This window comes from Ursus americanus, chromosome 21, assembly GCF_024610735.1.
Source record: "Ursus americanus isolate L20-20 chromosome 21, mUrsAme1.1.p, whole genome shotgun sequence".
Taxonomy (NCBI): Eukaryota; Metazoa; Chordata; class Mammalia; order Carnivora; family Ursidae; genus Ursus; species Ursus americanus.
In genome coordinates, this window is record NC_142147.1 from 38,938,963 (window position 1) to 38,965,073 (window position 26,111).

Below are 26,111 nucleotides of genomic sequence, written 5' to 3' on the forward strand. Positions count from 1 at the left end.
TATAACCCTTTTACAGAGTTTCTTCAGGAGGGTAATTAATTTCTAAGCAGGCACATTTTACCCACTCATTTCTTGTCTAAAATAATGAAAATATAAAGTAAGTCACAAAATAGGTAGAGCTCTAGAACCTAAGGAACTTTTTCTGCATTGGCCAAAAAAATGGCAGGGCTCGGGGGTGTGGGCGATGTGCTCATTAGTCTGTAGTTAACAGATTGTTCAATAACATCAAACTCTTGTAGCTTCGAATTCTACAAACCTGCAGCGCCAAGTGGCAGAGCTAGCTGAGAGCAGTGACCAGCCGTCGGACAACGACGGAAGTGAGAGTGAATGAACACGAGTCCAATCCGGAAGGGTGGCCCGAACCGCACACGGACAGATGGACGCGCTGTGTGACTGGGAGCTCAGGAAACAAGCCGTCATGGCCAGAGCTGTCTTTGACTCAAGAGTAGATTCTGACCAGGCATCATACTGTGGCACTGGGATCGGTACTGGTGGGAGATGGGCTGCGGGGACTCAGAGGGGGTGGGCGCTGGTCTGACCCGGGCCCAGCGTCCACCGGCCCCCTCGGGCCTGCACTGCCTCTCGCACGGAACCTGTCCCAGCACACTCGCCTTGAGCAACGGGGAGCATGGCGTGCCATTTGGGGGATGGATTGTCCTGTCCGGAGCTAGTCTGTTCACTTTTCGCGGAGACCCGGCTGGTACCTTGCCGAAACCCTGGTGTTATGCATGTAGGTGGAGGTTTCTGGCTTACAAGCGCGTGCTTTCCACCCTGAGCTGGCTGGGATTCAACAGACCCTCTGTTCACCTGTGCCTGTAGTATTCTGAGGAGACCGGTGGCGACCCACAGATCGACCAGGGGCGAAAGCACGGTTGCCTCGGCCGCCGCCAGCCAGACCCAGGGCTTCTGGGGGTAAAGGGGCTGCTTCGGAAGAACCACCTGACCCTGCACAGTCCTGGGCACGCGGGACGAAGGTTTCTCTTCAGTGGAAATGGAAGAGGACATGTGGGGCACCTGGAGGTGGCCCTCAAAGAGCCGCATGTGGGGAGCCCTCATGGCACTCACGACGCTATCCCGGAGGAGCGTGTCCGGCCACCACCCCCTAGCTGCGGGAGCGCCCCGAGCCGGACTTCCCGTGTGAACTGGAAGAGTTGCAGAGGGGAGTGAGACGCCAGCCCTGCGTCTGTCTTCAGCAGGAGGCGGCGGCTTTGCCTAGAGGCAGGAAAGAGGTGACCGAACGAGACCGTTGTCTCTGCCCCCGAGACCTTTATTATTACACAGCAGAAAGCACAGATGTCCCGGTAGATAAGCCACCGCCTGAATGAAAGGTAAACTGTCACCAGGCTGTCCTGTGAGCAGGTTTGGATCACACTCTCTCAGTTTCCTCATCTGTAAAAGAAGACCTTCCGCTCGCTGCGTGGCCTCGTCCTCCTCCTCTGGGTGCTGCCCCTGGACGCTGCTGGGCAGGGGAGCCTCGAGGGAGGGAGGTGGGGCCCGGGCCGCCGGTGGGAGGACGCCAGCTGGCTGCTGCCGGGCTTCCCATGGGCTGCTCCGTGGGTGTCAGGATTGGCACACGAAGTACAGGGGTGACCGTCCATTTTCTGGGCTAAATCGGGCAGGCTCTTCAGGAGGTCAGAAGTCCTGGTGTCTTTGCTGGCAAAGGTTTGACTCTGCGGAGCTCTTGTAATGTCCTCAGCAGGTGTCGGCTTCTGTAGGTAGAGCTTTTGTTCCCACTGGGGGAGGCCTCTGGGCAGGTGGCCAGGCCGCCTGGGTGCACTGGCTTGCCCCGTGATTGCTGGCCACCTGCCGGGGACGCTAGCTTATATTCACTCTCTTTTGTAAAACATAGCAAATAATAAGAGCAAATAATAAAGCTGCATAAATCGGGGCGGGAGTCCTGGTTCACAAACAATGGAAGGGGGATCGTGGGGGAGCTGGGCTAGATGTTTAAATCTTGATTTCTTTGTTTCAGACATTTAAATTCACTATTTGAAGTTCTGAATAACATTTTGTAAGACATAGACAGTGACTTGTGAAATGTAAACAATTACTAATTTTTTTTTGTTCTATTAATACGTATTGATTTCATGTTTGGAGAAAATTTCTGAAATGCAAGGTAAAAGTACCTTGTCTCTGCACTTCTAAAATTGTTCACATAGTCAGTCGTGGTGTGAATGTGTTTTATAGGATATCAATAAAATTTCAGTGTTTTCACAGAAATGCCATTTCACTTTTTTTCTTAGACCGTATTTTCCCTGAGCGCCAAATGCAAAATAGAACTGTATTCACTACCACCCTTTCTGGTTTGACTGGAGTGCCAGTGAAGGCTGGGGGGAGGGGGGCCTGTGAGGCCAACCACTGATTGTGGTTCCTGTCGTGGGCATCAGGCTCCAATGGTTCTGGATGGTCAGCTTTGCACTGGGGACCTTGGCACTCAGCCCGGGATAGACCCGCCTCGTACATCCCAGGTAAAATACAGGGGCTCGGTACTTCTGGGGGGCATTAAAATATTTGTACTTTAGTATGTTAAATATCTATTTCAAGTAAAGCAAAAGTTTTACCTATTTTATGTAAAATATATATGTATACCTTATTGATGAGTTTAAAGAATACCCTTTATTTACATAGGTGTGGCAGGCCTGCCCCTGTTAAGGAGTCCCGGCGTAGGGGGCAGTCTGCTGAGCCTGGCCGCCACGTCTCCGCCTGGTAATTTAGCAAACATCCGTCACTTCTCTCCAGAGCCCCCACCCAGCGAATTGAGGAGGTCTACAAATAGCAGTATTATGAACATCTGAATACATTTTTTTTTTCTTAAGGAAAACATCAGGAAGAAATAACAAATATTGCTTACAAAAATAAATTCGTCGTGGCTCGGACTTGGCTCCGGGAGGCTGAGCTCGTCACTCTGGAGTCTCCTCCGGCGGCACCACCTCCATGAGCATCTGGAGGTGCATGGTGATGGGCCCTGGAGTAAAAGCCAGTCAGGAAGTGCGGTCAGAGAGCTGTAATGAAAAGCTGGCTTCACCTCGTTTCTCGGTTCCTGCCCCGCGGCTCAGGGGACGTGGGCTGAAGGTAGTCGGAGCCATGCTGGGAGCTACGGTGGCTTCCCTGGAGGTAAGTTATTTCCTAGGGAAGCTCTAGGAGCCTGCTAACGGTTTTCCTGCCACCAAACAGTGTCCTCTGGGGAAGGTCGCACAGCTCACTTCTGTGTCTGTACGTAACCACCACTGACGGAGAGTTGAATATTGAGTTTGAAAGCCCTAGGCCCGCATCTTGCTTAAAAGCTAGATTGTTCTTTTCACTTCCAACCAGTTCTTGTAGGGAGCAGCTTGGCTAAGACCCATTTTATACCCTTAGGTTGTAAGTCATCCTGGCTAGATTATCAGTATGATCAGATCTAAGGTCAAGGTCAGAGGCGGGGTGTGTGGGGGGATGGCTGTTCTAGCACTGAATGTACTTTCCTTTCTGCAGTAGTGTGCCTGCAGCCCTCTCTCAGCGTAGGGCTTCGATCGGAGTAAAGAGGCTGGGCGGTGGGGAGAGCTTGTTCAGGAAAGGGAAAATCCCTGTGGAAATATAAAGCTCTATTTCGGGTGTGGTTTCACTTGACTAATCAACATGAAACAGACTCTCTCTTGCTTATTATAACACCGCTGTCGGGTTTCACAGGGGAGGAATGCAGGCCACGCCAGGATCTGAACGGCCCAGGTTGGAGAAGGGCGTTCCCAGTTCCCGCTGGCTCTAAGTCTCAGGGTCACCCTCACCGGCGTCCGGTTGGGTGTTGCTCTTTTGTACCCTGCATGTCTCCCTGAATTGCATATATAGACAGAGGTCGAAGCCCCAGAGGAGTGCGGAGGGGACGGCTGTACTTCCTGCTCTCTGTTCAGACAAGCTGAAGGAGAAGGGGCAGATGTTGGATCACATTGACCCATCAACATTAGGCGGCTGTGGTATAGATCCGGAGTGAAACTGCACAGCCTGATTCCTGCCTTGTAGAAACAGTACAGGGAAAGGGAGACCAAGAAAAGGGTCTTCAGGTGATGAATCACTGATGGCCTTGGCCCCTGATGGCCACGGGGTGCTGGCACTTCCCTGGGGTCGAATCTATGGCGTGGACTACGGCACCGTGAATGTCTCTGTGCTGTACTCAGAGTTCCCTTGATTGAAAGCGGTGAGCAAGAGCCAGGGCTTTGGCATGGGAAGGGTCAGGCCCTCGTCCCAATGCTGTCATGTGTTGGGTGTCTCTGGGATGCTGCTGGGCCTCTCAGCAAGGGAAGGTGGTGCTCTGGAGGTTGGACGCACAACCATGTGAATATGCTCATTGGTACTGAACCATACTCTTAAAGATCATTAGGGTGGTCAATTTCATATTATGTGTATCTTACAATAAAAAAAAGCAGATGGTGATTTCCCTTCCTACTTGTTTACAGTAATTGAGTAGAACAAAGGCAGAGGCCACAGGTGGACCCCAGAGGTGTCCCATGGAGGAGAAGGTGAGATTCGCCAGCTGCACGAGCTCCTGTGATAGGTGAGGTTGCGGGATGCGGTGCCTGTCTGTGCTTCCCTAAGAGAACAGTCCCTCTGTTGGTACTTACTTGAGATTTTCTGAGCCCATCCAAACTTATGGTGGACAAAAAGGAAGTAAAATATAAGGCCACTCAGTATAAATAATACACAGTAGAGGTACTCCAATGCAGGTTGGCTGACGATCGGGGCCACAACCAGAAACACGGATATGAGGGTCACCAGGATGGGGATGAAAATGGGCACCTGCAGACAAACAACATGGTGTCATGACCTGGCCATGTGCATTGTCTTCCCGAAAATTTTCAACCCAGACAAACGCTGTTACAGAATGTATATCCATGACTCCATGGGCCCATCCTCCAATTTCAATCGTTTTAAAGTAATTTTGCCAATCTTTTGTCATCTAGTCTACCTTTTTTTCTTTTCCCTGGAATAGAAAGAAAATGCCAGACATTGTGTCATTTTACCTGTGACACCATTCAGTGTACACCTCTGAGGAGGACTTTGTTTTTAACGTGTTCATTCCCTGCTCTCTCTGTTACTTTGTCATTGATTTAATGTAGGAATTGGACGATTCATCCTAACACAAGGTCTTAATTCTACTTTGCCTGAGAACTTGCTCCTCTGTCCCTCAGATGTCCCGCACACGGTCGTAGTTGGAGCCGTGTGCTTCCCTTGTAACACATCACGAGGCCCTTCACGTCCCATTGTCCCATTTCCGAATCACCAAGATCAGTCAGTGGGTTCAGGGGCCGGGGGGGAAGCCAGTGCCGCCACATCGTGACTCCTCCCTCTTCTCCAGGGAGCTCTTTCCTTGCCGCTGGAAATGGGACTTAGAAACCATAATCTGGGGGGTCTGAGTACTCATTGTTCTTTTACAGGGACAGAGAGAAAATATTTTTTTTTAAGAAGGGAAAAATCTTATAAGTTCATACTGATATTTCCAATTCATTGCATTTTTCCCTTTAGACTTTTTTTTCTTACACTTCTGAAAATCTTGTTTCTTAATGGCTTTAGCATAGTTACTCACTTGCTTCATCCTGTAATATGCCCATAATAAGTAGCCAGAAATAACTGTACCAGTCCTACCACTACTATAAGTATGGTATGAAGTGTAAGATTTCTTATAGTTCTTTTTAACCTCAGACTATAACCCATAAGGGAGATTCATTCAAAATACTGCCCGTCAGTTTTCCCTATGTGGTGTTGTCCTTTACTTGTCACAGAGTAAGGTTTCTTATCTCCATTTGTTTTCAGTTTTGAGGGATTTGTTTTTTCCCTTTTATCTTAATTTTTAAAATATTATCATTTGAAACTTTTTATTGATTTTGCTTTTCTCATTTGTTTTTGAGAATAAATAGAAGTGCATAGAAGCACAACCATACACGCACCCGTTCGTCTTCTGCTACCCCCAGAAAAAAAGCTCGCAAATACATAATTGATAGTTTTGCACTTGGCTTTTTCCTATGAATATATTCCAGAGAGAGTGCCGTAGTAACACACAGACCATGACTCCTCCATCGTTTCCTGCCGCGTCCCACTCCACTCTGTAGATGTATCATTTATTTGACCAAGTCTCCCATTGATTGCCTTCTGGGTCGTGCTGAGCCTTTTGCTAGTACAGCAAATGCTGCAGTAAACAACCTTGGATATATTTCATACTTTTGCCAGTATTACCCTGGGGGTAGATTACCTCACAATGGGGTGGCTGGGCCAAAAGATAAGTGCAAATGGAATTTTGCCAGATGTTGCCAAGTCCCCCTCCCCCCCATAGCGGCTACTCCATTTGTATTCCAGCTGCCATGTGCGAGCAGCTGTTTCCCCGTGGCCTCAGCCGAGCGCAGTGGGGCCAGAGCATAGGATCTCTGCCGGTCTGACGGGCAAGCGGTGGCACCTCCTCAGAACTGGGGCCCGCGTTCTCCTGTTATGGGGCGGGGGTGGCTCGGTGGGGTTCGTCCGCTTCATTTGTAAGTGTCATTGCAGTATCTCTCTGAACTGTCTTTTCATATGTTTGTTTTTTTTGTTTGTTTATATGTTCTGTCCATTTCAGATGTTGTTAATTCCCATCTCCATTTTAGGCACACTTTAAATGAAGGATATTAGCCCCCTTTTTGTGATATTATTGCAAGTATTTTCCCCATCTGTTATATATATGTGTGTGTTTTAACTTCTCTTTTTTTCAACGCCTAAATTTTTATTTCGTTGGGGTTACGTTTGTCCATTTTTTCCTGAGTACTTACAGATTTTGAGTCATAGGAAAGATTTCCCCCATTTCTGGATTACAAAGCAATTTATATATTTTCTTCATGCATCACCATAATATTTACATTTTAGAACCTCCATATTTTAATATCTTCTTTTCTGTTTTGTTGGCTATTCTTACATCACTGTGAACTTTGTAATCAACTCCTGCAACTCTAGAGAAAATTCAGATGCATCGTGATCTTAAATGTTTACATTAAAAAATGGTGACATCTTGGGGCTACTGGGTGGCTCAGTTGGTTTAAGCATCTGACTCTTGATTTAGGCTCAGGTCATGATCTCAGGGCTGTGAGATCAAGCCCCAGGCTGGGCTCCTTGCTGCGTGTGGAGTCTGCTTAAGATTCTCCCTCTGCCCTTCCCCACTGCCCCCCCTTTAAAAAAACAACAAAAAATAGTGGCATCTTTAGGACACTGGTTTTTCCTAAGAACGGGTGTGAATTTTCACTTGTTCAAGTGCCTTTTCTGTCTTTCAAAAGAATTCTGCTACAACTTAGAGGCCTCACCTCTTGTTAAGGTTCTGGCGAGGCCCTTGTTTATTATTTGTTTTGGGGAATGAGGTGCTCTCTTTGACATCTTTTAATTGGATGTCATTTGTATAAATAAAGGCTATTGATTTTAGTGTATTTCTTTGCCTTTTTTTTTTTTTTCAAGTAGGCTCCATGCCCAGCATGGAGCCCAATACAGGGCTTGAACTCACAACCCTGAGATCAAGACCTGAGCTGAGATCGAGAGTCAGACAGTTAACCAACTGAGCCATCCAGGAGCCCTGTTGATAGAAATAATCTGAAAAATCAATAAAACAACCTGTACCTAACTTTTCACTTTAATTTTTTTTTTAAGATTTTAAGTAACCTCTACACCCGACGTGGGGCTTGAACTCACAACCCTGAGGTCAGGAGTCACATGCTCTACTAACTGAGCCAGCCAGGCACCCCTGTAGCTGACCTTTTAAAAAAAATGGGACGAAGCACAAACACAAAGAAGAAACAAAAATGGGGAAATAATCTCCAGAATATAGGAATTAAAAAAATCATAAAACTAATTTGTACAACCCCATATAAATAAATGTGATGAAATGAACAATTTTCTGGGAAAATGTAAAGTTACTAAAAGTAAGCCCAACAGAATCAGAATTCTCAGGGAAGTTCCAAAAACCAGATGATCCAATTAAGATTCTTAAATTCCTTTTTTTGTTTAATTCCTTATACACTCTTTTGGTTTTCTTTGTTCTTTCTCTTGCTTTTTGAGTTGCTTATTTGTTTTCAGTTTTAATGTTGTATTTAATGCAATGAAACTCCCTCAAAGCACTGATCATAGATAATGTCTTATTATTTTTAGGAATTTATGTACTTTCATTTCCTATTGGACTGAAAAGTTTAACATGAATTGCCTGTTTTGCATTATAGACAGAGAATGTGGTTTGTCTTTATTACTGATTTTTTACCAAGGTTTTCTTTGGGGCATTTGTCAGTTTTCAGACATGCGCTTGTACGCACTTGAGAAGGTGCGTTTGCTCTCTTGGGGATTCAGAGTGTGGAACGGTCTCTAAGATCTGCTTTGTTCTGTGAGGGCTTGTCACCTATACCGGGGAGATTTCTGGGTCTGTCTTGGACTGAAGGGGGCCACGTTAAAGCGCACTGTGAGGGTGTGTGTCTGTGGCTTCTTGTACTTGCTGACGTTTCTGCTTCATCACAGTGGCTACCGTGTGACTTGGTGAGCAGGTTTTCATGCCTGCCATCTCTTTCTTGTGAATTTTAGCCGTGAGCATCGCTGACGACACTGAAGTGCCTGTGCTTTGGGCAGGAGAACTGTCATCTGCTAAGATCACAACCCCCGCCTTCTGTGTATTTTCATTTGCCTGGTAAGTCTTTGCTTATCCTTTTAATTTTCTCACAGCTTTGTAAACCTGTCTGAAGATCTTCTCCCTTTAATGGTTGGTTTCAGCTCACTTAAACTAAATAAGCCGGTTTATTCATGTAACTGATAAGTTTGGGCGCCACACTGTTTCTATTCCCATATGCAGGCTTCTGCTAATTATTAGTTTATGCCCTTAAACAGGGACATTCTGCAGGGAAACTCTCACCTGAGGTCTATTTCTCTTATTTTATTCTATTTTACTTATTTATTTGACAGTACAAGCAGAGGGAGAAGCAGGCTCCCTGCTGAGCGAGGAGCCCGATGTGGGGCTTGATCCCAGGACCCTGGGATCATGACCTGGGCCGAAGGCAGATGCTTAACTGACTGAGCCACCCAGGCGCCCCCCATTTCTCTTATTTTATATAGGAAAAAAAAAGATGATGTATCACAGGAAACCCCAAGTTCCTACCCAATGTCCTCAGATATAACTATAACACAGTAAATGCATATAAATACCCAATGTGCATTATACCAGGAAATAAACTGCTTAAAAAGTGATTTCCTGCTGACCAAGCAGTTATCACAGTTGTTAACAAGTGGTTACCTTTGACACAGTGACACAGTCTCCCAGCATGAGTGACACGTGACTCTCACTTGGGGCGCCCATAGACGACTCTGACTTGTCTTGAATTTGGAGTGCAATTTGAAACTTTTCTCTCACGTCTTGAAAATACCATTTTACATTTTGGGATTTAAATATTAATAATTATCAAATAATTATATTAAGGGGTACCTGGGTAGCTCAGTTGGTTAGGCGTCTGCCTTCGGCTCAGTTATGATCTCAGGGTCCTGGGATCAAGCCCGGCATTGGGCTCCTTGCTCAGCAGGGAGTCTGCTTCTCCCTCTGCACCTGCCCCCCACTTGTGCTCTCTCTCAAACAAATAAAATCTTTAAAAAAAAAAATAAAAGACTCAAACTTCATTTAAAAAATAATTAAACCAATAATTAAATAATTATAAGTTGATAAATTATAAAATAAGTGTTGGTTTAATAATTTTCCCATATAACTAGTAGCTAGAAATAGTATAAGAGATTTATAGAGTCTACAAAGTTTGGGGTGTTAAAAACTAATAAAAACAAAAAACCCTAATATCCATTCTACCAAGAAAATGTTAACCAGGAAGATACTCTGATTTGCTTCCCTACTGGAGTCTTAATATAGCGGGTCTTTTATGATATGGTCTCTTGTGAGCGTGTGTGTGGGTTTATTTTGGATATATCTTTTGGGATCTATAAATGCTGTTTTTGTTCTGAGAGTTGCTATTATAAATAGTAAATATCACACCTTACTCTCTTCTTTTTCACATACTATGATAAACGGTAGTAGAATTAGCCGGGGGTTCTTCTTTCCTCCTCCTGTCTAATTTTAGATGGTAGCCTAGGGCAGTTTCTTCGGCATACTTTCCTTTACTGGCACACTTTCATATGCTTTTGCTTCCATTTTTGTCACATGACACTGTCAGTGCTTGATACTTGCATCCTTGTTGTAGCCCCTTTATCTCCCATCATTTAGGCCCGTTCTGTAGTGAAGTGTATTCATCTTGTGCCGACTGACTTTGTGGTTTCCGAAGCTTGTTCTCTAGGTGATTCCTCCTGAAGGTCTCATGGAACCATCCATGCCTTGAGGTGTTCCATATTGATAACTTTCTTTTTTTTTAAGATTTATTTATTTATTAAGGGGGGAGAGAGAGAATCCACAACAGACCCCCCACTGCGCACAGAGCTGATGTGGGGCTCCATCTCACAACCCTGAGACCATGACCTGAGCTGAAACCAAGAGTTGGCTGCTCAACTGACTGAGCCACCCAGGCGTCCCTTGGTAACTTTCTTCTTTGAGGCCAGTTTGGCTTGTATTTTCTCTCTTTGAATACCACAAATATGTGCTCCACTGTCTCAGGGTAGGAAGTGTTGCTGATGAGAATCCGGACACCTATATTAATTTCTTTCCTTTATAAGTGAATAGGGGTCAGGGGAGGGCATGAAAGGAGGAGTGGATCCCCAAAGCTCCATAATTTAATCACTATATTTCCCTGTTGCCCCTCCTAGCTCAGGTTCTCCAGTAATTTCGTATCTGGTTTGTTGGTTCTGGTCCCCTCCCACTCTCCCACCTGCCCCAGGAAATGTTTCTTGAATTACAGTTCTCAAGAATTCTCTTGCTTTGGGGCGCCTGGGTGGCTCAGTTAAGTGGCCAACTCTTGATTTCAGCTTATGTCACGATCTTGCGGTCATGGATTGAGCCCCATGTTGGGCTCCTTGCTCAGTGGGGAGTTGGCTTCAAAATTCTCTCTCTCCCCACCCTCAGATAAGTAAATCTTTTAAAAAAAACTTCTGTTGCTTTTATTTCCCCCCCCACCCCGGGAACCCCAATTTTACATGTGTTAGACCTTCCTTTCCCTATCTTCCTTATTTTTCTCTCAAATACTTTTTGTTTGAGGGATTTTGTGTCGATGAAAAATCTATTCCACGTCATGATCTTGCCTGCGAGATGAGCTAAGGTGGGACTGCCAAACTCCATGGCTCAGCTCACTCCAGAGACTTGGTGACAGTCAAGCTACAGGGCCAGAAAGACCACTAGGCACATTTCTGAAACAAAATCCTAAAGCTAAAGACATTATTTTGTTCTTGTCCTATTTCTTTAAGCACTCAGCTTTCCTACCTTGTTCTTATACCTGCATTTGTTGTAATTCAATAGTACAGTTGTTAACAAAATAAAGCAAAAGCCTTTAACGTAAGCGAGACAAATTCTTTTTTGCGTTGGCATATAGACCCACTCCAGCTGTGCAGAGAGGTGGCAGGGAACCCCGGTTTGCAGATGCAGATTATTAGTGGCTGCCCGCACAGGAATGGGTCTGGAGCCAGAATTCAGGAGCAAACCCCACTAAACTGTGATGTTCAAGGGAAGAGTAGAGTCAGGTTGGAAATAGAAAGCATGCCCCTAGATTTTAAAGTACTTACTTTTAATCCATCAAGAAATCAAAGCCACGTGTGACAGGTGGGGCACAAAACCTACCTTGATAGGCCTTTCCAGGTCTTTCTTTGTAAACCTCATCACAACCAATCCCAGAATGGTCAGGCCATAAAACAGCCATGCGGCAAAACTGAAGTAATTGACCAGTGAGTTGATGTCACCAGGGATGATATAAATAGTCGCTATGATACCCTAGTGGAAGGAAGCGTGGATTCTTAGGTCATTGGTACATAAAGATGGATCCCTGTCACCTCACAGGAGACTGAAGAAGTAGTGTTTCCTGTGAATGAACATGTCAGCATGAAAGAAACCTATGCATCCCATTGGAGTTGGGGTTAAACCAGGCTTTGGCTGTGGTGAGTGTTCTCCCTGAAGCCTGATGGAAAGGACTTGGAAAATTTGTGACTCTTTGAAGGTGCAATTTTAAGCAGGGGAAAAAACAAAATAATGCGTGTATGTCACACCAGCTTTCTGATGATAAGTGTTCCTGCCAGAGAGTCTTCGTCAGGGGAAAGGGCCCTGCCTGCACTGCGACACTCAGCTGTCTTAGCCTGGCCTGGACCTGCCTTAGCTGCATGGCCTACTCCTAAGGGAGTAGGCTGATGGAGAGTAGTGCTTCTTCTTCGGGGTGGAAGGAGTCTGGCCCCGAGGCTGGGCTTGGACGGCCCATAAGGGCCAGGGACAGTTGCACACAACCAAGGACTATCCCCCACTGAGAAACTCCAATTAGAGGACGTCAGAGGGCCTCTACTGTGCAAGGATGCCATGACATCTAGACAAGGGGGCCATGAGGAGAAGCACTTAACAGTAGCCACCTCATAAATGCCTTATTCTCCTTCCCTGTAAGCTGGTGGGGTTTTGTATAGTTCATTACTGGGGACCCCGACATACAGATGTACATGTAAGGAGTGCAGAGGGTAGAAAGTTGGAAGAGTCAGTGTCTTTCACGGACAGATTGAGAACAAAGAGCAGACATTGGGCAATGTTTGAATTGTCATGGGCTTTTTAACCTACCTATTTCATGTCGAGGAGCGAGGGAGCCTGGGCCATGGGAAAACCACTGGGCTTAGCAATACCTGGTTCCCTCAGGGCCCCTCTGCATTTAAGGGGGTGTCTGCTGGCAGAATTCATACTTACATAAAAGATGATGGCAGGGGCTGGAGTCAGACGCCTGACGCTGATGTAGGAGAGCACTTTGAGCATATGGCCTTCCCGGCCCGCCACGTACACAAGTCTGAAAAAGCAATAGGAGCCCCTGTGGGTGGGCCTGCCAGCTGTTGTACCATCAGGGGGCTTCGCTACAAAGCCGCGGGGAGAGGGACTCAATGGGAACTTGGCATCTTCAGTGGGAGGCGGTCTCGGGGAGGTGAGCGAATTTTGGGGAAGTGAGAGGTGGTTAAATGCCCCTGAGAGCAACACATCCCGGTGCTGTGGGTCACCTACGCAGGGGAGAGCAGGGGGCAGGCTTGGGGTTTGGGGAGGACCTTTCAGGAGGGGACACCTACTCTGTGTCCTCAAAGTTATGCTCTCACATAAGGGAAAACCTGGTCTGGGGCCAGTGGACCCCCATGCTTGGAGCCCCTGACAGAGGCAAACACAGAGGCACCTGGCACTTCCTAAATCCACGCTGTACAGAATTTCCATATGAAAAAAAACAACCCCAAAAGATGAATCAAGAATGTGTCAGTAGATGCAAACAAACGGCTTAGTCCCCCCACTCCCAAGAACTCCTGGTGATTCAGTCATCTGAAAGACTATGTTTAAAATGTTGAAGAGAGAAAAGGAAAAAGCCAAACAATTTTTAAAAAATAAATTACCATAATTTAAGAATGTAATCAACAGCTGTTAATCTAGGTTCAGAGTGAAAAAAATACATTAGAAACTAGATCTGATACCACCTCACACCAGTCAGAATGCCTGAAATTAACAAGTGAGGAAACAACAGATGTTGGTGAGGATGTGGAGAAGGGGGAACCTTCTCATGCTGCTGGTGGGAATGCGAGCTGGAGCAGCCACTCTAGAAAACCATATGGAGGCTCCTCAAAGTTGCAAATAGAGCTACCCTATGACCCAGCAATTGCACTACTAGGGATTTACCCCAAATATACAAACGCAGTGATCCAAAGGGGCACCTGCACCCCAATGTTTATAGCAGCAAGTCCACAGAGCCAAACTATGGAGAGAGCCCAGATGTCCATTGACAGATGACTGGATAAAGAAGATGTGATATACATACAATGGATTACTACTCAGCCATCAAAAAATGAAATCCTGCCATTTGCAATAGTGGATGGAACTTGAGGGTGTTATGCTAAGTGAAATAAGTCAATCAGAGACAATTATGATCTCACTCATGTGGAATTTAAGAAACAAAACAAAGGGAAGAGAGGAAAAAATAAGACAAAACCAGGAAGACAAACCATTAAAAGACAATTATAGGAAACAAACTTAAGGGTTGCTGGAGAGGAGGGGGTCGGGGGTGGGGTAACTGGGTGATGGATATTAAGGAGGGCACGTAATGTAATAAGCACTGGGTATTATACAAGACTGATGGATCACTGAACCTGACCTCTGAAACCAATAAAATACATTATGTTAATTGAATTTAAATTTTAAAAAATAAACAATTTTTTAAATTTAATGCTCTAATTATCATGATAAAAAAAAAGATACTAGATCTGAGAGGGGTGCCTGGAGGGCTCAGTTAAGTGTCTGACTCTTGATTTTGCCTCAGGTCATGATCTCAGGGTCATGAGATCAAGCCCACATTGGGCTCCATGTTCAGTGTGGAGTGTGCTTGGGATTCTCTCTCTCTGCCCCTCCCCCCACTCACGCTCTGTCTCTAAATAAGTAAATAGAATCTTTAAAAAAAAACATACTAGATCCGTCTATTTAAAACTACATATTTGAGGGCCGACTGGGTGGCTCAGTCGGTTAAGTGTCTGCCTTCAGCTCAGGTCATGGTCTCCAGGTCATGGGATGGAGCCCCATGTTGGGCTCCCAGCTCAGTGGGGAGTCTGCTTCTCCTTCTCCCTTTGCCTCTCCCCCCTGCTTGTGCTCTCTCCCTCTCTCTCAAATGAATAAGATCTTTTTAAAAAATAAATAAAACTACATATTTGAAATTTGAAAAAGACAAACACAGCGACAAGTTAGTTCCCAGAACAAGCCAGTTGAAACTGGGAGGAAAGCGGTCACCAGATGGAGAGAGGCGGACTTCAGGTGGTGCTGTGACCTCACGCTTTAAACCCTAAGAGCTCACAAACCTCTCCGTAAATTCCATGGGCTCAGAAAGCAAGCAGGACTTCTGCGACTGGACACAGTCACTGCAGGTGTGGCTGGAGGGCTGAGCAGGCAAGGAGGAGTGGAGCCATGGACATAGGAGCACTGGTTCTTCCAGATGTTACCTGAGGGGGTTTGGGAAGCCTTCCTATTCACAGTGATAGCACAGGACAGGGCCCTTTGTGAAGCAGAGCGAACCCAGCATACTGGGCGTGATAATGATGGCATTCAAACCAGGAGGAGAAAGGATGGACTACGGATAAATAATATCAGGACAACAGGTAGAGGTTTGAGGGAGAAAAGTGAGATTTACGCCTCATATCAAAATATATTCCGGACTGATCAAAGAGCTAAAGTAAAATGCTGGAAGAAAACATGGGTGGGTATTCTTGAAAGGAGGAAGGTTTCTCTATATGTGACCTAGAAAACTCAGATACCAGGAAGTAAAAATCTTTGGTGTGACCCCACAAAAATTCTACCCAACATAAGTCATAATTCTGGCCAGGCCCCAAGCTGCACAGGTGCAGAACTATGCCCAGTGCCAGTGTGCAATTCAGAATGGATCATAAACCTACATGTGAGGGCTACGTCTATAAAACTTCTAGGGTAAAACGAGAAAATCCTTGTGACCTTGGGTTGCACGAAGGCTCTTAGATATGACAACAAAAGCATGACACGTGAAAAAAAAAAAGTTGGGCTTTGTCAAAGTTAAGAACATGCATGTTTCAAAAACACCAGGAAGAGATGAGAAGACAAGCCACCGACTGGGAGAAATTATGTGCAAGTCAGATACCCGATAAAGGACTTGTGTCCATAATATGTAAAGAATTCTTACAACACAATGAGATGACAAACAGCTCAATCTAAAAGTGAACAAAAATTTGAGTAGATATTTCATCAGAAGATATATGAACGGCTAATTAGCATATGAAAAGATGCTCAGTATCAGTAGTCATCAGGGAACTGCAGTTACAACCACAGTGACATGACTAATACCCATTAGAAAGACTCCTCAAAAAGACAATGCCAAGTGTTCCGAGGTGGAGAAACTGGACCGCTCATGCACGACTTACGGAAATTAAAGTGGAACCACCACTTAGAAAACAGTTAAGCAGTTTCTGTAAAAGTTAATCACAAATTTACTGTACGAGCCAGTGATTCTACTAGGAAGCTACCTAAAGAAATTAAGACGTGTCCACACAGACCCGCGTGCGTGAACGTTCATAGCAGCGTTGTCCCTAACCGCCCAGAAGCGGAGCAAACTCCACGAACTGGTGAATGCATAAACAGAATGTGGTATATCCATTTAATGGGATACAGTTCAGCAGTTACAAGGAATGAGGAGGTACGTGCTATGACATGCGTGAACCTCAAAAATAACACGCTAAGTGAAAAAGCCACATGCAGATGACATGGTGCATCACTGCATTTAAAGGAAATGTCTAAAAAGGCAAAGTTACAGACACAGGAGCGGGTCAGTGGTAGTCTAGGGCTGGAGTGGGAGCAGGGATGAACTGCAGTTAGGCAGGAGTGAACTTTTTGGGATGATGGAAATGTTCCAGAATTGGACTGTGAGGACATTTGTACAGCTTTATAAATTTACTGAAATCACCAAATTACATAATTGCAAAGGGAGTTTTATAGTATTTAAGCCTCAGTAGAGCTACTGAAATTGTGTTTCTGTATGAGCAACAAACTTACCAGAAACTGAAATTTAAAAAATACCATTTACAATAGCACAAAAAATAGGATTTTTTTTTTAAAGATTTTATTTATTCGACAGAGATAGAGACAGCCAGTGAGAGAGGGAACACAAGCAGGGGGAGTGGGAGAAGAAGAAGCCGGCTTATAGCAGAGGAGCCTGATGTGGGGCTCGATCCCATAACGCCGGGATCACGCCCTGAGCTGAAGGCAGACGCCCAACCGCTGTGCCACCCAGGCGCCCCAGGAATTTTTTTTTTTTTTTAAAGATTTTATTTATTTATTTGACAGAGATAGAGACAGCCAGCGAGAGAGGGAACACAAGCAGGGGGAGTGGGAGAGGAAGAAGCAGACTCATAGCTGAAGAGCCTGATGTGGGGCTCGATCCCAGAACGCCGGGATCACGCCCTGAGCCGAAGGCAGGCGCTTAACTGCTGTGCCACCCAGGCGCCCCATCCCCAGGAATTTTTTTTTTAATTTGAGAGCCAGCGTGAGGGAGAGCATGAGCCAGGGGGAGGGGCCGAGAGAGAGGAGAAGAGACTCCCCGCTGAGCAGGGAGCCTGACTGGGGGCTCCATCCCAAGACACCAAGACAATGACCCAAGCTGAAAACAGATGCTCAACCAACTGAGCCACCCCAGGCACCCCCAAAATATGAAATATTTTGGGATGAATCCGACAAAAAATATGCAAGAGCCATATATTGAAACTACTCAGGAAAACACTTTTGAAAAAAATTAAGACCTAAATAAAGGGAGAGGGTCCTCGCCCTTAGATGAGAACAATCAATACAATTAAACCGGCAGCCCTCTCCAGACTGATCTACAGTTCACCACAGCCCTGATCAAAATCTTTGAGGGCCTTTTTGTAGAAATTGACAAGCAGATTCTAGAATTCATCTAGAAAGGCAAAGGACCCAGAAGAGCTGGGCGCTTCTGAAGAAGGGAAGGTGTTGGACCGGCAGTGTGTGTGCTTTGACAGGGCTGCCCTAGAAGAATGGTTTGGTGTCTGTCACGTGTCAGTGTATAATCTTTGGCAATTCCACTCTCAGAAATATATCCACTCAGGACACTGGACAACCGGGCAAGGACATGTTCCAGAATGTTCCCTGTGGCAGTGTTGATGAAAATAAGCCCCACTCAGCCCATGAGCTGAGGTTATGTGAAATTGTGCTATGTCATAAAATGGAATACAGTACAGCCACTAACGGTCTCTGGACCAGGAGGGTCTGGAGGGTTGGCGGGGCTGTTTGTGTGAGTAACTGTTTGCTGTCGTGCACAGAGACAGTTGGGTAGTGACAAACTTCCATGGCTTGAAAGCCTAAAATGTTACTCTCTGATCTTGATTATGTATATATTCATAGGAGATGTTCAAGAACTATCCGTAAGTGACAAACAGGACAAGATGAGAAGTACCACCAGTGTGCCAGTCACTCTGTCGCCAAACTCACCCTGTGCTGAAGTTGGCGGCACTGCTCCCTGCTGCCGAGGAGCGTAGGAGCCTACCGCCAGTGGGGCCGCCATGCCCAGTGCCAGTGTGCAAGCTCGGCTACACTTTTTGCTCCCTTTCCAGGACTTCGGGTTTTCTTTTTTTTTAGTTTTTATTCAAATTCCAGTTAGACTTTGGGTTTTCTGTTATGCCATGCAGTGTTAACCTGGCAGAGCCCTAAGGACTTTCGCTCCGAGTCTTGTCTTCCTCAAGTGTGGGATGGGCTCTGCTGCCCCCTGCCCCCCAGGATGAGTGCAGGGGTTCCCTACCTGCCAGCCGTGAAGCAGGTCCCATTGGCAGCACCGATGGTGGAAAAGGCCACGAACAGTGGAACCACCCAAGAGGCTGGATAGAGAACACGGTCGCCAAACGTCTGCAGAGAGAAGCAGAGGAGTCCTGAGGGTCTTGCATGGCCTGCAGGAGCCGTGGGTCCCAAGGAAGCTGCTGGGCCCTGCCTGGGCATGGCCACTGACTCCCCTCCAGGAAAGGAGAAAGTAGACAACCCCTCAGGAGGAAAACAACTTAGCCTTTCTCCCCCGTAGTGCAGGAGAGCGGACTGTACTGACTCCATCCCTGGCCCTCCATCTTGCTCATGTTTGCTGGATGACCTCTCTTAGGGCTACATGTTCAGGGTGCCTTGGGGATTAATATCTATACCTTAGAAACGCCTGCCAAGGTCGGGATGCAGGGAGGCTTGTTTTGGCCTCCCAGGATTCTGTTAGAACATAGTCTTTCCCCTTCCCAGTGCACAGGTGGTGCCACAAGATCTAATTAAAGGTTGGCTGTCAGTGGGGTGCAGGCTAGCCCTTTGCTGTCACTAGAGTGCCCTTCTGCACACCACCTCATTCCATGAAATCTGTGGACTAAGGTCCAGACTTTGCAGAGAATAACTGCACTGAGCCTGGATCAACCTCCACCTGATTCCCCTGTCAGGAAGTTACCCTGAATAGAACCGTGTATAAACTATATGGAGTCGTTTTTGTCTCAAAGTGCCTTCTCAGTTTGAGGGATACTTTACTGTCCCTCCCCAACCTCCTAACACAGAGTAACAGAAATCTTCTCTCCACCTGTCCCTGTCCTAATATTTCATCATTTCAATGTCCTTCCAACACCCCGGCCCCTTGCTTCCTTGACCCCCCTCACTCAGAACGACCTTGTTCTCCCTGCACCTTGCCCACCTGTCCTTGTGACAGGTGACCTCATCGTGACCAAGACATCGCTCCCTGCTCCCCATCCCTGTCGCCTGTTTGCAGTTCATTTCCTGTCCCACCCTAGCTCCACAAGGCCTCCAGCATGTGGACACCCCCCCGCCTTTCCTACTGACCCTCACCCCCATCCCCGTCATTGAGACCCCCCCCCGCCCAGCTTGATTTCCCCAGTTATTATAATTCCCTCCTTTGATCCCTTCCCTGCACTTTCTCACCCACGTCTGTGTCTGTCAAAACCCCACCCCTAGTGAAATCCAGCCCTGCCCCACCTGCATTCTGTGCCAGTGCCCGGGCCACACACCGAACCGGAAGGCCACCAGCAGGTGGGTCTTTGCTGCCGCCCTCAACTGCTCACTCTGCCCGTGTCTAGACGATTATTTCCCTCTTCCCCAGAGGGTACCTCAGCTCATTTAGGGCTTCCCACAGACCCCAGCAGCCACCTGCCCAGACCGGGCACTCACCACGGCCACCGCCTGGGACTGCAGGAGCTCGGTGGGAGTCATCACAGTGAAGTAGGAAACATTCATGAGGATGTAGCAGCCTGTCACCAGTGGGATCCCGATGATGATGGCCAAGGGCAGGTTTCTGGGAGGGGCAGGGACCCAGGGTCAGACCAGAGCATCCCGTGAGAGCCTCACAGGGCTGTTGTTTCTGTCCTGTCCTTTCTTCCCACTGGCTGGCCGGCCCTCCACCTCTCCTTGTAGTGGGTTGGGGTCCCAGCTGCCACAGCAGGGGCTGTGGGATGTGACATTGTCACATGAGAAAGAACGCTCCTGCTCTCAGACTCCAGGGCAGTGAGGTGGAACTGTTTATAAAGCAAAATCCACCCGAGATAAAGTTGGGGTTCATCCATCCTCCCAGTGACTATTCCACTGCCCAGAGCACAGCCAAGCTCTAATGAGCATATGGAAATGAGCCACTGGGGAAGCATTCACAGTCTGGAAGGGGGGCCGCCTCTTGCATGGGAGAGAGAAACATGCTTGCTGGCCCAGCGTCTCCCACCTGACTCAGCTCTCTTACCTGAAAGGGTTTCTAAGTTCTTCCGTGATGTAATTGAGTTGATTCCTAGGCAAAGAAAAGTAACATGAGTGACCTAACTTGGACCTCCTTTGCCAAGATTGTGAAACACACAATAAAGGCTGGCCTCATTTCAGACTCTCCACCACAGAGAAAATTCTCCGGCAGGAATTCAGGGTAATTGCTTGTGGAGAAAGCCCCGTGATGGGGGGGGCTCCCAAAGGTCTGCATGTCTGTCAGTGAGAAGTCTTTGTCCTCTGTGGGAGTCGTGGGAATTTGCCAGAATTATCAGGAGCAATGAGTCCCCAAGCTGCTTTGAAAAACCAGAAGGTTCGCTGTCTGAAAGGAGAATGAAAGCTGTTCTGCATGAGGGGAAGACCAGTGTCAGAGAGGGTCACACTTCTTCCCTCATCGACTACGCCTCCTATTTCCACGGCTGAAACGGAAGGGCTGTGGAATATTCTTGCCATGTCGAGAGCCTGGGCAGCCCTGACGGCCTCCCATTCCGCGAGCCTGTCTGTGTCCGATGACGCTTCCGGCCCGGGCCACCACTGCCTGCCCTCGGGCCACTCTGCGGGGCTGGGGAAGGGGCAGGGGTTTCGATGTCTGTGGGGTCCAAGGAGAACGAGGGGGGGGTGCTGAGCAAAATGGAGATGTGGAGGTGAACGTTAGGGCCCCCCCAGCCCCAGGAAGGAAGGGTCCTTGCTCTCCTTGGTTTCAGTCTAGTAGCCTGGGACACCCCGACCAGACGTGTGCGGCGTCTCAGAGGGTCTTACCATCCGTCGTACGCCCAGAGTCCGTTATAAAATGCCAGACTGACGGCTCCCACAGACAGTTGTGTGCCCTCAAAAGAATTCTCAAAATTCCTTGTATTTCCTGTAATTAAGCCAGACAGTGAATTGTGGGTATCAGAGGACCAGACCGGGACCCTGGCTCATCTCTGGGCGACAGAAGGGCCCGACTCGGGCCCTCGGGTTACCACACAAACTCTGAAAAGCAGGGAAACGACAGGGCCTCCGGCGGAACTGCTGCGGGCTTCCTGAGAGGCCCCCGGAGCACAGCCTCTGGAGGACAAGGTGGTGGGACCCGCCCTCCCCGTCTCCTCCGCCCGCGGTCGCGGTCACCTTGGGCCAGGAGGACCAGGCCGCTGATGATGATGATGGCCACGATCACCAGCTTGGCCGCCGTGAACACGTTCTGGACGTAGCTCCCCAGCCGCACGCTCAGCGAGTTCACCGTGGTGATGAGCACTGGAACGAGCCGGGGGCGGGGTGACGTGGTGCGCCCCTGGGTCTCCCGCCTCGAACCTGCCCTCTCCACCGCCTCATTCATCGAGTGCACCGCAGGGACCGCCCCGGGCGCTCTGCCAGGGCTTCGGGCCCCCAGCAGACCTGGCCCCGCTTGTCACCGGCACTTCCAGGCCCACCGGCCTCTTTCTGGGCGCAGAGGAGCCAGAGCCTCTCTCCCCACGTCACCCGTCTCCCCATGTCACCCGCGGCAGGTCCTTCCTGCCCCCTGACCCGGGCGTCACACTCGGGGACTCACGGATGGCAGCGGCAGCCAGGCATTTCACGACAACTTTGGGGGGCTCGCAGCCTGAGTAGAAGGGCGCGCACACATACTCGGAGAAGCTGAGGCAGATGATGGCGAAGGACGTGGGCTTTATGACGAACAGGCTGGTCCAGGAAAAGAGGTAGGCAGGGATGGGCCCAAAGGCCTCCATCAGGTAAGGGTACTCGCCCCCCGACTTGGTGATCATCGTACCGAGCTCCGCGAAGCACAGGGCCCCTGGAACACAGAGAGGAACGGGTCCCCCCGAGGCCCCCGGTGAGGCGTTGTCCTGGTCCGAGGGAGCCCCTCCCCTCCGGGCCCCGCGCACGGGGCCACCGTGGCCCTCTCCTCTGACCGCCCCGCCCTGAGTTCTGGCCATGGCTCATTTCAGCGTGGCCGATCTACACCAGGCGCCCACAGGTGTTGAGAGGGATCCCAGCCACGGCGAGGCCCAGGGCGCAGAGGGTGCCCACCTAGCCGATCCCCACCTACCACCGGGACAGCTCGCCGGGGAGGGCGTCTTTATTACCCAGGGTTGCAAGGACCCCGCAGGCTGCCCATATGATGAGACAGGGCCCCACGGCTTCCGTGTTGCTGAGCACAGACTTGGGGGAGATGAAGATCCCTGAGCCGATGATGGTGCCCACGATGATGCAGATGCCGCTGAGCAGGCCCACCTGGGATGTGGGGGAGGGGAGGGGGTGGGGCGTTCGTGTAGCCGCCCTCTCCCCCCACTCCCCTCTCTCAGTGCGGCCAGCCCCCCAGGCGCCTCAGGCCAGCGCTGTTGTAGCAGGTAACACCGGGCTTAGCTCACATCAAGTCCATTCATCCTCACCACAGCCCGAAGCGTTGGGTGTGCCCTTGTCACCCCCATTTTACAGAGGAGAACACGGAGGCACAGAAAGGTCACGGTACTGCCCAGGGCTGGACAGCCAGCGCAGGCACACCTGCAGGCACAGCCAGCGCAGGCACCTGATGCCACGCTCCTGACCTCTATCCTGACTGCACTGCACAAAGCGACCCAGGACCCAGACGGTTCTAAAGGCTGGTTTAGCAAACAATGAGGTCAGGGCTCTGGTCTGGGCCAGAGGCCTCACGGGGAGCAGAGGAGGGGGCAGGGGGAGAAACAGAGGCTTCCAGGGACAGGAACACTCAGAGGCTGAGAACTTTCTCTGATGCCATTTTGCAGGGTGTGAGCTTCCTACCAACAAGCCCCCGCTCAGACACAAACCATACCGTTCCATCCCTATGACATTTAGGAACAGATAAAACTAACCTACAGGGATGAAACTCAGGGCTGGGGGGCCCGCCCGAGAAGGGGCAAGAGGGAATTTTCTAGGGTGATCAGTTTGTCAAAACTCATCAAACTGAACACTGAAGATTTGTACGTGAATTATACATGAATTAAGGGAAAAAACCTTTTTTAAAAGGGAGACAATGTGTGACTCGGGCCCCTACTTAGAACGTCAGCCCTCAGCAGCCACCAGGCCTGAGTTCTGGAGTCATACATGCTCACCCTTCTGGGCAGAGGCTGGGCTCAGGGTTAGAGCCCAGTGAACAAGGAAGGGTCTGCGGCTTGCCAGCAAGGGTCACACACAGTTGGGAAGGGCCCTGGGAGCAGGGTCAGGTCCCATTCTGGCCTCAGGGTTGGGGTGCACTAGCAGGACAGTCTTGGCTTTTTCCTCTAATGGCTCATTTAGCTGACCAGCCTGGGAGCCCTCCAGAATCCTTCCTCCGGCTGAGGTCTGCATTCACCCAGAAGCTGCCCAGGTTTAGGGATGAGCTGAGGACACACCTGCGGTTAGCTCTGCGCTCTTCAGTGGGCAGCAACACCCATCAGCCAACTTCTAGGGACCGCAGATCCCAGACCAACCCACAGTCAAGCCATGCCATCCCCCAAATTCCTTCTCCATCCCCTCTGCCACCAGGCCTGGGAGCTCTTGGAGGCTCTGCCCAGAGCTTAGCCCACTCATCGGACCCTCAAAGCCATCCTGATCTTGTTCTGGGACTCTCCCTTCTCAGCCTGTGAGCTTGAAGCTGACCCTCCACGCCCATCCGCCTGCATCGAGCTCCGTTCTGTCTGCATTCCCCGCCCTCCAGAGCTCCCCTTCCTTGCAGCCCCAGTGCTAGCCCTGAGTGACGCAGTTCACCCCTAGAGCGCAGGCACCTCCAAGTCCAGCCACTACTACATTCCATCTCACAGGGGTCATCCACGTCACACCCATGTCACACTCGCCACCCCTGCTAGACTCACTAAAAAGGAACGAGTTTCCCATCACTGGAGGGACAAGAGGCACACACAGGGGCAGATACTTGGTGAAGACACTATAGAGGGGGCTCCAACATCAGAAGGTCCTCTCTGAGCATCCCTGATGCCATGGGTCTGAGCAAACACCAGCCCCTCCAGGCACTCGCCCGGTGTACAGAAACACACACGCAGTAACCTCGTAACAAAATGCTGACTTCACTGGCCAGAAGGAAAGAGGTAAGTCCAAGGAATTGTTTGCTTTGAGATGCGCTTTCCAAATCAGAGAGCAGCGGGGTCTTCACTGGGGCACTTGACCTGGGAAGGGCCGCTGCCGAGGCATGGCCTTACCTCCTTCTGGAGACTTGTGGTCTTGGGTTCCTTACTCTGGATACTCTGGACGGACCTCTCATCCTCTCTCCTGTTTCTCAGGCTTGTCTCCTCCATTTTCCCCTCCCGCCAGTTCCAGGAGGCTGCAAGGAGAGCAGGGACCTTGACTCAGCACCTGGACAAGATGCAGACACGGGCTCAGCCAGCGCTCTCCTGGCTGACCCTCCAGGCCTGGGGAGGGGGGGGTTCTAAAAGCAGCTTCTTAGCTACTGTTTCCGGGAAGCGCCCTTGTCGACCCCTTGGGGATGAGTCCCGGGGCTAATGATCTGCATGACCCCCTGAAGATGGCCGCAGGGAAGGGGGCTCCCATGCATTTTCCCTGCCGCCCGCCCGCAGCCACCCCCAGGCCCGAGATTTCAGCTCCTGCTCCCCAGGAATGAAACGCCCATCATTCTACCTCCTTTTTTTTTTTTTTCAAAATGTAAAAAGAAGTATTTTTAAACATCCTGGGAGATCCTTGGTGGAATCAAGCCCTAGGAAGGAATCCTTTCCCCATGATCACTTCCCAGGATGAAGGTGCCTGGTGCGGGACAGACCCGTAGCCGGGATGCTTCTGCCCCAAGTGACACCAGCCATGAGATGCTGGGGAGAATCTGCTCCAGACTGAGCTGGTTGGGGTCATTTCCTGGACCCTTTCTCTAAATAAAGTCCTTCTCGGGCCCTGGCCGGGAGAGTGCGGAACCTTTCCATCGCCCTTCGGCCTTACCTGCTTCTTGCCCTCGCGCAGTCCGGGGAGCTGCCGGCGCGCTGCGTCTGCACGGCTGCACGGTCGCGCCCAGGAATGGCCATGTCTTGTGCCCAGGAGTGGAGGAAGCCAGAAGGTACAGAGGTCAACAAAGGTAATTATTAAACACTTTTTCTTTTTTTTTTTTTTTCTTTCTTTTGTCTTCCAGCAACGAAGCTTGGATCCAGCGCACACAGAGGGGAGGGCGGGCAAGCCAATTTCTATGCACCGGTGTTTTCGTGTTGTTCATCATTGGTTTTTCCTTAACAAGATTCCCCATCAGTTACACCCTGTCAGGGAAATCCCCTCTAAGAACTGGCATCAGAGGGGATAAACTTTGGAACCAGCTCTTTTATTGGGTTAACAGGCTAGATTTACAGCCCCAGGCAGGCTGCGCAAAGAGGAGCCGATGCACAGGGAACTGGCAGGTCAGGGCGGGTGTCTTCGTCCTACCTGGCTCTGGCCGAGCCTGCAGGAGGGTGAGCAAGTCTTTCCCGCTCCCCTTGGGCAGTGACTGGGTGCCAGCAGCACCGTGCGTGCAGAAGAGTTTGGCAGAGCTCGGGCGCCTGCTCCCTCCACCTGCCACTCCCGCCCCAGGCAGTTCCGTTGGGCGGTTCTGCTCTCCCTGTAGCCCTGTCTGCACTCACCTGACTGTGGGGCAGAAAAGGGGTTGCACACTCTCCCTTACCTGATGGGGAAACTGAGGCCCCAGAGATAACAAAGTATGCGAAGGCCACAGAGCTCCGACCCCCAACCCAGAGCTCCGGATGTGCTCAGAGGGGCTGGGGAAGGATCCACCCTTCCCAGGAAGGCTGACTCAGGTGGCAGCTCTAATCCC

The 26,111-nt window shown here is 49.4% G+C and overlaps 2 protein-coding genes across 4 annotated transcripts in view; one reads left to right on the plus strand and one right to left on the minus strand.

The window, feature by feature from the left end:
- The window catches only part of TDRD12 (tudor domain containing 12), a 67,063-nt gene extending 65,260 nt beyond the window's left edge, over nt 1-1,803 (plus strand). The window contains exon 34 of the mRNA XM_045796158.2: nt 240-1,803. Coding sequence (XP_045652114.2) covers nt 240-331 — 92 coding nt within the window. The 3' untranslated portion in view covers nt 332-1,803. The remainder of the gene's footprint in view (nt 1-239) is intronic.
- SLC7A9 (solute carrier family 7 member 9) lies at nt 1,244-25,370 on the minus strand. 3 transcript variants are annotated; one of them, XM_045796161.2, is made up of 14 exons: nt 25,256-25,370; nt 24,511-24,664; nt 22,444-22,591; nt 21,909-22,151; nt 21,488-21,613; nt 21,140-21,239; nt 20,367-20,411; nt 19,808-19,931; nt 18,408-18,511; nt 12,809-12,905; nt 11,714-11,863; nt 4,593-4,767; nt 2,852-2,965; nt 1,244-1,803 (listed from the first exon to the last, which is right to left on the minus strand). In XM_045796161.2, exons 2-13 carry the CDS (start codon nt 24,604-24,606, stop codon nt 2,901-2,903), a joined length of 1,473 nt encoding a protein of 490 aa, XP_045652117.2. In that variant the 5' UTR covers nt 24,607-24,664; nt 25,256-25,370; the 3' UTR covers nt 1,244-1,803; nt 2,852-2,900. The 3 variants fall into 3 exon arrangements, with proteins under 3 accessions (XP_045652117.2, XP_045652115.2, XP_045652116.2); XM_045796159.2 differs by having other exon boundaries at nt 1,244-2,965; XM_045796160.2 differs by having other exon boundaries at nt 1,244-2,965; nt 24,511-24,632; nt 25,256-25,340.
- Nucleotides 25,371-26,111: the final 741 nt, after the last annotated feature.